At 33.7% G+C, this 10,844-nt stretch overlaps 1 protein-coding gene across 2 annotated transcripts in view; it reads left to right on the forward strand.

Annotated features, from left to right (window-relative positions):
• ZNF566 (zinc finger protein 566) overlaps positions 1-8,885 on the forward strand; it is a 32,071-nt gene extending 23,186 nt beyond the window's left edge. For both annotated transcript variants that reach the window (XM_037155265.2, XM_037155263.2), the window contains exon 5: positions 5,302-8,885. In XM_037155265.2, the coding sequence (XP_037011160.2) occupies positions 5,302-6,326 (1,025 nt within the window). In that variant the 3' untranslated portion in view covers positions 6,327-8,885. The remainder of the gene's footprint in view (positions 1-5,301) is intronic.
• The last annotated feature ends 1,959 nt before the right edge of the window (positions 8,886-10,844 follow it).

Genomic DNA, 10,844 nt, shown 5'->3' on the forward strand with positions numbered 1-10,844 from the left:
AGAAATCCAGTTTTCTTTATAATCTGGTGACCATTCAAACTTTAAGAGAATTTTAGGGGGCAACACCAAACACAAACATGGAAGTAAGATACAACCTGATTCATCTAGGAATTTAGTTCTGTAGAGTTTTCTTTTTCTTTCGAACTTCAGAAATTCTACCAAAATATAACTAGTTAAAATCTCTCTTCATAAATTCTGCTTAGCACAGAAGGGAACCATACTATCACTAAGTCTTCTACAGCTCTAGAAAGCTGTTTTATTTTTGGTTCCATATCATTTCTGTATTCTTCTGGGAGTCATGTTTTACATTTATTTTCTATACAATTTTCGTTTCCCATGACTGTCACCATTTTTTTTTTTTTTTGCAGGGGTTGGGGGGCAGTCACCATTTCTATTCTTTCTCAGATAATTTTTTTAAAAAATCTAGTTTTAGTAATGATTGACTTTTCACTATGACATTTGAAGATAATAGCTTACATTACAACCTCTTTCCTCATCTTCCACATATAATTATCTCACAGCTTTTAAAATGTATTTATTGGTATTTGGAGAGAGATGAAGGAGGCAAGAGAGAGAGAGAGAGAGAGAGAAACCTCTATATGAGAGAAATATTGATTGGTTGCCTCCCATATGTGCCCTGACTTGGAATCAAACCCACAGCCTTTTGGTGTACAAGTCAACACTCCAACCAAGTAAGCCACTTGGCTAGGGCTACAGTTGTTCTTTTTTTTAAAGTCATTATTCACTTCACTCAGGGACTAGATAATTGGCTTTCATTTCTGAGCGCCATTAATTTCCCTGCTTATCTTCATGGAAGATAATGGAAGGATTAACTTCGAGAAAGTTAATCCTTATCTTCATTGAGAAGTCTTAGTTTTCTGTTTATCTGTTACTAATCTGTTTTTATACAACAGGTAACTGGTTTATTTTTTAACAGACATTCCTCTAGCCCTCTGCTTTTCTGCCCCAGCTGAGACTGTTACATAGCTGTCATTTTAGAATTTCTCTTCATTATCATTGTGTGGATTCCCTTAGCATCATCCCATTGATTCCCTTTACTTCTCTCCTTTCAATTCCTTGTGTCTCTCTTCTTTATTTTTGTATACCTTGACTGTTGGATCTCTTGCCTTCCTCTTTCTTAATTTATTCTCTCCTTATCCTGAAGCACATCTTCCAAAAGCAACCAAGGGAAGTATGTAAGAGAAGTAAATAGAAAGTATATTTTGTGGGTCCTCGCATTGTCTGAAAATGTTTTCATTTCACCCTCATGTTTAATTAATTTTTTCTGGAGATGTAATTTTAGGTTGAAAAACTTGCTGTCAAAATATTGATGACATTGCCCCATGGATTTCTAAAATCTTCTCACATCTGGTGTTTTTGAGAATTCCAAAACACATTTAAGTTTTTAATTCTTTTATGTGACCTGTTTAATTCCTTTGAGTGGAAGCTTTTAGAGTTCTTTAGTTATGATGTTCTAATATTTCATGTTGAGATAACATGATGTTGATTGATTACATTCTTTCATTTAGCTGCGAACACACTGAGAAATTTTATTCTGGAAACTTTAAATAATTGAAATTTTCTTGATCATCTGTTCCCCATCATTTTCTCTGTTCTCTACACTATGTTTTACACTTTGTTTACTTTTTATATCCAGTGCCTGGTACCATGTCTGACACATAGGAAGGGCTCATAAAATTTTTGAATGATTGAAAACTGGTCATTGAAATCTTTAATTTCTTGTTCTAGCCCTAGAATTTATTTTCCATCTTTCTTTTTATGTTGTATTTCTGTGGGATTTTATTAAGTTCTAATCCTTGAATTAATTTTTACAAAGAACCTTTTTTCCTTCTTTGAATATTTCTGGTCCCTTTTGGTTTCCAGGCTCCATCCTCACTGTCCCTATTTTGCAATTCTTCGAATACTCCCAGCTCTTATTCCCTCTTAAGACCTTTTCAGGTACTGTTCTTTATTTCTTTTTCTGACATTTTTTTGTGGGATTGTTGTATGTTGTTTATAGAAGCATCCTTCTTTTGAGTTTTAAAATTTCTATTGTCTCTCTTTCCTGAGTTCTTTTTTCTTCTATGTTTACTTTAATCTCTTAATATGTTTCAAAATTTCCTGAAGTAGCTAGTGACTCAAGGCTGTCTGCATATAAAACACTGGCATTAAAAAGCTGATTACACACTGAAATAGAGAACAAGTGGGCAGTGACCAGAGGGGAGAGGGAAGGAAATTTAAGGGGGAAAGAGGGGAGGGATTTTGAAGAACAAGTATGAAAGACACAGGGATGAGGACTAGGGGGGGAGGAAATGGAAGGGAGGTGGGGAGCACAGGGCGGGGGGTGGGGGGGCTGGGATGGGAGAAATGGACAAAAAAGTGTACTTGAAAAATAACTAAATAAAATTTTAAAAAACTGATTAGAGCTTTGATGTCTAAGGAGGTGTAGATTTATTGGTATTGATCTGCCTAGAATACTTTATTGGCTGAGAACAGCTATTAGGTCTTTTCTTTGGGGCTGGCTTTCTCCAAAATGAAATCCTCTACTCTCTTTCTGGGAATTAATAAAAATAAGCTTGGCTGACAGAGTCTGGGAGTTTACTGGATATAGTAGATGGGGGAATCAGCCTGCTGTATGAGGTAGGTTTGAGAATCTGTGGTCAGCCTGTTTCATTCAGATTTCAATTAATCTTCCTGTTTGCAGCCCCTCATGCACCCTACTTTCTAAAGGTACCTCATGATTTCAATTCTTGAGAATATTTGGGAATCTACAATAGGAATAATCTTTGTTTTCTTAGGCTTTTTTAATGGTTGATACATCATTTGTTACTTTGTATATTACATATACTCTGTTTCTTCCAAAATCTTTTTGCCGTTCTTTCCTCTCTCATTCCCTTTGTACTAATAGAGTTTCTTCTTTCATTTAATATCATTACTGTCACTTAGAAGGAATAGTAACAAATGCATATGTATATTCAGTGTGCCATGTTTAAAAAGAGTATGTGCTTTTTCTCTAGAAGAATATTTTCAACTCTATTATTAAAGAGCATACATGCTGAGTCAGTCAATAAATATTTGTTGGGCTTCCACTATTGGGGAGATACTGTGCTCAGCATTGAATACACATTGATGAAGACATCAGACATTTTTCTTGCCTTCACAAAACTTAAGATCTATTGAGAGAAAAGGATATTAAAAGAACCTTAAAAATATGTAATTACAATTTGTGAAAATCCTGTTAAGGAGTAGCATAGAGTGCTAAAAAGGTGATTACAAGGAGGGTATTATTTGGTAATGGGATCAGAGAAGACCTCCAAAAGTATGTTTTTTAAGTAGAGATTTGGAAAATGGGTAATAGTGACCAAGGCTAACAGTGAAAGAAAACATCTTCTAGATATAGAGAACAGTACCTGAAAAGGTCTTAAAAGGGAATAAGAGCTGGGAGTATTCGAAGAATTGCAAAATAGGGACAGTGTGGATGGAGCTTGGAAACCAAAAGGGACCAGAGTATGAGATTTGGTTGAAGAGTCAGGCAAGAACCAGATTATTCAGAGCTTTGGAGACCATGTTCAGGAGCTTAGCTTTTATTATAAGAGCAATACCATGGGAATTCATTGAAGAATTGTAAGCAGAGCAGTGGCAGGCAATGCCATTCTAGTGATGTGGGTTCAAGATTGTAAACCTTAAGTGGGAAAAACTAGGTAGGAGGCTATTCTAGTAGTCCAAGAGATAGGGATTTCATATTAGGTAGTAAGGACAGATGGAAGAGTTTCAAACACTACTTAGGAGCAAGATTAGACAGTATTTGCTGAAGCATTATATGAGGGGAAGAGAAAGATGATGATACTAGAATAATTTTCATTTCTTTGGCATGAGGTTTCCCTCTGGGTTCATAGTATGCTCTTCAAAATACTTGCCTTATGTTCCCATGTTTGTAGAGAAATTCTTTCATAATGTTATCTCTCAAATACAAAATAGTATTTTATACCAAGTACTTTTTACATATTTTTCCCAGTCCTCACAATGATTGTGTTAGTTGTCATTCCTGTTATATAGACAAGAGAATTGGGGGCTCAACAAGATGAACTCATTTGCCCAGGAAAACAATGCTTGTTATTAGCTGAGTTTGAGTTGAAAACTTATATAACTGGCTCTTGTACCTCTGATATTTCAATAGCAATACACTACCTTCCTTTATATCTTCATTTCTTTTCTTTGCCCTGCAAATGCCCTTCCTGTCAGTTGGTCAGCACCATTATAGTGCTTGTGCATGTGTTAAGTTCTTCTAAGGTCAGTGTCACAGAATTCCAAGGCAAATAGTATTTTCATCAAACCCCAAAGATACCTAGTCAAAAAAGAATCCTTCCTGCTACCACTGATGCTAGATTAATTCAACTTTTGGCTTTTCTTAAGCTATTTGCCCATCTGGATTGCTAGTCTCTATTTCTTTATCATTTGTTAAAAAGACTCTGGGCCTCCAGTTACTGAGTCTAGACAGGTGCTGTCAAATAGAATTTTCTGCAATGATGGAAATATTCTATATTTGCAATTTCCAATACAGTAGCCATTAGCCACATTCAGCTATTGAACAGTGGAAATATGAATAGTGCCAACTGAATTTGAAGTTTTATTTAATTTTAATTATGCTCAGTTTAAACAGATAATATGCTAGTGGCTAATGTAATAGATAAAACATATCTATCCAGCAGCTAGCAAGCTTTTTCTTAAAGGGTCAGATTGTAAATATTTTAGGCTCACAGTCAATGTGGGCTCTGTTGCAACTATTCACTTCTATCATGGTAGCTCAAAAATAGCCATACACAATACATAAATGAATAAGTGTGGCCGTGTTCCAATAAAACTTATAAAAATTGTTGCAGTGCTGCAGGCATAGTTTGCCAACCCCTTAAAATTTTTCCTTTGACATATTAACTTATTCCTGTCAACTCTGTTAACTACTTATGATCATTTTCTTTACACTTTACACTGTGGCATTCTCTTACATGAATGTGTGTGTGTGTGTGTGTGTGTGTGCGTGTGTGTGTGTGTATTATTAGAGTTATCCTGTAATGAAGGAGATATGACTAAGTTATCTGTATATTTAGCAAGTTCCCCTACATAATTCCTATTTGTAGTAATGTTTGGAAACCAGCGGCTTACTTTCTGCCCTCACCTATGCGACGTCTCCTCACTCCTCCAGCCTATTTTTTTAAATATGGTTTAATTCTTCCATTTTAATTGGAGCTTTATTTTTCCCAAGCAAAAAATATCTGAATGATTGCTTTTATATTTTTTTTTCAGTCCTGGGATCAAGATGTGAAGCCAAGAAATTATTTCTGAAGAAGGAAATTTATGAAATAGAGTCAACCCAGTGGGAGATAATGGGAAGACTTACAAGACATAACCTTCAGTGCTCTAGTTTCAGAGATGATTGGGAATGTAATGACCAATTTGAGAGACAACATGACTCTCAGGAGGGACATTTCAGTCAACCAATATACACCCATGAAGGCATGCCCACTTTTAGTCAGCATCCATCCTTTACATTACAGCAAATTATTCATAATAAAGAGAAATACTATGCATCTAGGGAATATAGGAAAACCTTTACACATGACTCACAGCTTATTACACATCAGATAATTCATACTATTGAAAAACCCTATGAATGTAAGGAATGTGGAAAGGCCTTTAGACATCCCTCAAGACTCAGTCATCATCAGAAAATTCATACTGGCAAGAAACCCTTTGAATGTAAGGAATGTGGAAAAACCTTTATTTGTGGCTCAGACCTTACTCGACATCAGAGAATTCACACTGGTGAGAAGCCTTATGAATGTAAGGAATGTGGGAAGGCCTTTAGTAGTGGTTCAAACTTCACTAGACATCAGAGAATTCACACTGGTGAGAAGCCCTATGAATGTAAAGAATGTGGGAAAGCCTTTAGTAGTGGCTCAAACTTTACTCAACATCAGAGAATTCATACGGGGGAGAAACCCTATGAATGTAAGGAATGTGGCAATGCCTTTAGTCAGAGCTCACAACTTATTAAACATCAGAGAATTCATACAGGTGAGAAACCCTATGAATGTAAGGAATGTGAAAAGGCTTTTCGCTCTGGTTCAGACCTTACTCGACACCAGAGAATTCATACTGGTGAGAAACCCTATGAATGTAAGGTATGTGGGAAAGCCTATTCTCAGAGTTCACAACTTATTAGTCATCACAGAATTCATACTGCTGAGAAACCCTGTGAATTTAGGGAATGTGGGAAAACTTTTAATTATGCCTCACAAGTTATTCAACATCAAAATTTGTACTGGTGATAAACCATAGAATATATGAAATGTATGGGAAGGCTTTTAATTACACCTTAAAACTATTCGACATCAGATAATTATCTTAATCATAATTATTCTGAATAATGTAGAAACATGTTATTTATTGACTACAGTTTATTCAGTCCAAGTAAAATGTAGGAATAACACCCCAGTAGTAAAATACATTTTGGAAGCTCTTTAATAAAATTTGTATTTCTCTTGACACCAGGTAACTGAACCTAGCAAATACTGAAAATTACACAACTTTTGACACCTTCATAACCTTAAAAAATTAGAGAATTTATGCTAAATTGTAATCCTGTGATTTTTATTTCTTTTTTCCCCTAATTTGTCTATAGTTGTTACATCCTTATTTAATTAATCATAAATTTATATGACTCTTAAGTCCATTTGTTTACATGATGGATTATAAAATGCCTTTATTTTTTAAAATACCTTTAATAACAGAGGTGACATCTTTATTTTTTAAGACAACCTACTTTTTGCTCTTCAGAAAATCTAGGCTTTCTTATTCTAAAAACAATAATGAAAAACTTTGCACTCAGTAAATAGAGATCCTTTAATGGCTTTATGGTGTGTCCTTGTGTTGCCGTAATACCATTTTATCAAATTCCTATTGATAGACATTGAAGTTACCTCCAGAGTTTTTGCCATTACACACAGTACCCTGATGGACATTATCCTTGGCATATCTTTTTATCATGTCTCTTATTTTAATTGCAGAAATAATTCATGAATATAGTTTCCTTATAAAAGATTTAAACATTACAAATAAGACAACATACCCTTTGAACATTATCCTTGTACCCATTTTCCTTCCTGAAGGGTAGTTGTTACCTGTTTAGTATTTAACTTTCCCCAGAATTTTTCTGTTTTTATACATGTGTGTCTTAGTAGAAATTCTAAAATGGAAATAATTATAATACCTACCTCATAATTTTGTGTGAGAATCAAATAAGACAAAGTATTTAGAATTGTGCATGTAATAACAAATATCAAATGTTAGTCATTGTTATATTCACTGTTGTCATTAGTATTATTTGTTGAAAGACCACTGTTTCTGCAGACTTTACTCAACATCAGGCAAGATATGCAATTGAAGAATGATCCATTGAGGGTAATGACTTAAGAAAATTTTCTCCTGTCAATTATTTCTTATGGAACATGAAATAATCTTGGGATTTGTTGGGGGAGATAATGTGTGTAATGTGTCAGAAGGACCTTATTCAGACTGACATCCTTTTAACTACTTATAATGCCTAATATAAAAACAAACAAGAATATAGACAAAACATTGGTGACACTTATGAAGAAAAAATGTGAAAAGACAAACAGCAATAGTTTTGAAAAATGGATAAACATGAGTATGGATAGAAACATTATAGTTACTGATTTAAAATGCTGTATCTAATACTATTGTTTCTGATGTATTCAAAAACTTAAACATTATTTTTTTAGGAAGATGAAAATGACTCAAAGAAAATCAGAACTCTTAAAAGGCACTTACAAACACAGGAAAAGGGATGTTTATATGTGAATACAGTAGCTATTGACAAAACTCCAAACCTAATTTTTTTTCAGGCGAAATGTTACCAAGTGTTCAAGGAATTTTTATAGAGAAGTAGATACATCATAATAAGCTAACAATCTTGATGTTACGAGTGCATCAGGAGAACAAAAAAAGGAAGCTATTCTTCACTGTCATCCACAAAGAAGTTGTAAGCATACTAAAGAAATTTGTGAAGTGTAGGTATCAAAAGAATAACAAAAGAAACTGATTGGGAGAGTAGTTAAAAAGGATTCCCAGCAGGCAGTTCCAGCTAATCGATGCTGTGGGGAAAATAGGGCACCATTTGCCAGCTCTTCTGACTTCCAGAGAATGCAGGAATCTACATTTTTTAAAGTTTGTGATGGCTCTTGATTTTTAAATGGCAGCTCAGATCTAAAAATAAACCAGGAAGACAAAGATGTATCTATTTGTAAGTAGCAAGTAGCCCAAGGGTAACTTTTTTTCTGGACACTAGAGCAGTGACTTCAAAAGGCTTGTAGGAGGAGTTTTTAATAGTACAAATCCCTTAGCATCAAGGAAATTTAGGGGAGAGTACAACACAAGGTAATTTACCCAGAATTTCTTGGATGTGAGCAGTTTCAGATTAAAAATGAAGTAGCTAACATCCTTTTATAAATATAACCTCCTTTTATAAGTATAAAAAAGTATATATTTTTTCTAAATTTAAAAAAATTCTAAGCATTACGTCAGTTAAAATATAGAGTCATGCACCACTTAATGGCAGGGGTGTGTTCTGAGAAATGTGTTGTTAGATAGTTTTATTGCTGCTCAAACATCATAGTCTACTTACACAAACCTAAGTGGCATTGTCTATACCACACATCTAGGCTATACTATATGCCACCATTGTATATGCAGTCAGTTGTTGACCTGAACATCATTATGTGGAGTGTGACTGTATTTTTTGTTTTGTATCCCTTTGTTAAGCTATATATGTATACACACACAACTGAATAAAAGAAAATAGAGCCCTGGATGGTGCACTCAGTGGATTGACTGCTGGCTTGCAAACTGAAAGGTTGCTGGTTCTGTTCCTCGTCAAGGCACATGCCTGGTTTGTGCGCCAGGTCCCTAATTGGGAGTGTGTGAGAGTTAACCAATCAATGTATCTCACATACAAGATGTTTCTCTCCCTTCTCCTCCCTCCTTTCCTTTTTCTAAAAGTAAATAAAAATCTTTTAAAAATACAGAGATAAACTCTCAAGAGAAAAAAAATGCCAGAGCATCATAATTTTGCACTAGCAACAAATGTATCACTGGAATTATGTATTGTGTCTTAGATCAATAGTATATATTTTAGCTTTTGTGGACCATACCATTTCTGTTGTAACTACTCAACTCTACCATTATAGTGTAGAAGCCTACTAAAAGTACTGGATTAAGAAATTCTGTTATTAAAAATAAATATCCCACAGGTTAGCTTTGTTTAGATTTAAGTTAATGTTTCGCAATGATGAACCTTTTTTTTCCTGTATCTCGATTTTCATGCTCATCAAACAGATTCCTACATTGCCCAGATATCATTCTCTGGAAGGAAAATCACCTATTCAAAGTTACTATTGGTCTGTCCTTTTATTCCCTGCTCCCTTTCTTATTAGATACCATGTTAAAGGTTTTTGTTTGTTTATTTTAGCATTATCTGCAAGCATATTTTATAATCAATTTGAGAAATTTTGAGAAAAATATCTGCAAATGGAAGAATTGTTAAAGACACTTTTTTATTCTAAAGGTTTGCATTACTATCAAAAAGTATTTCTAAATGAAATTTTATTTTCTTCATTGATATATTTCAAGTCATTTATTAAGTCCCTCCTCCAAAATTACAGAGGTAATGCATGTGCACCCAACCCAATGAAACAACACCAATAAATTTAAAAAAATATCTCCATCCCCTTCATTCTTCACTCTCTTCCCCTCTGTTCATTTTCTTTGAGTAATGTTTAATTACTTCCCCCTCTGTATATCCCCCATATATTCTTTTGTCCTTAAGCATTAACAAGTAGGTTATTTTAGTATGTTTTTGCAAAAATAAATGATACACATTTATGTGTAATTTACTTTTCAACACTTGCACATTTTGAATTTTCTGTCAAGGCCATCGATAATTTTGATGGTTCAATATATTTCACAGTGTGCTTATACCAACACCTATTCTACTATTCCTCAATTGTAATATTTGTTTGTTTCCTCTGAAATTTAAGTCATACTGCAATAAGCATTCTTATATTTTTATATTTTATTTTTGTAAAATATGTTTCCCAAACCATTTCCAGAGTTTTCTGTTCCTTAGGAAGGCCTAGCTTATAGAAAATATTAGGGGACAAGAGAATAATGGAAAAGAGTATACAGTTTTTCATGTGTAGTTATGTGGGTATGTATGCACACATAGATTTAACATTTTAATACATCTGGAATTAATTATTGGCTGTGGTGTGATATAGGATGTCTGCTTTATTTACATCCAGGAATAAAGCCAATTATTTCAGTACCATTTATCAAAAGTATTCATCTTTCTCCTACTGAATAAAATATATCAAGTATTAAGTGCTTATTCTCAGTTCTATTTCTGTACTTTATTTTCCAGCAATCTTTGAATTACAATTTTCAGTAATTTATTACTTGTGAATAAATATATATTATTAATTATACAATTTTTATTTGTAAATACAAATATTTCTTCATTTAAATTTAAAAATTATTTTATCCAGTTTCAGTAAGAGACTCATTGGGACTATATTTTGAATGTTATTATTTTAAATATAGAGTATACCAAAATGAAATTTCTTTTGTTTTTCCAAAGTGTATTGTCCTTTTTTATACATTTCATTATGTGTTTGGAGTAAGACATTTTGTAAGGAAAGGTTATTATCCAGAATCCCTGACAGTTTTCTTTTCAACTTTCTTTGAGGATTCTTATATACTCTAAACACATT

The sequence above is a fragment of the Artibeus jamaicensis genome, unplaced genomic scaffold, assembly GCF_021234435.1.
Source record: "Artibeus jamaicensis isolate MK-2021 breed Jamaican fruit bat unplaced genomic scaffold, CSHL_Jam_final contig_464, whole genome shotgun sequence".
Lineage (NCBI taxonomy): Eukaryota > Metazoa > Chordata > Mammalia > Chiroptera > Phyllostomidae > Artibeus > Artibeus jamaicensis.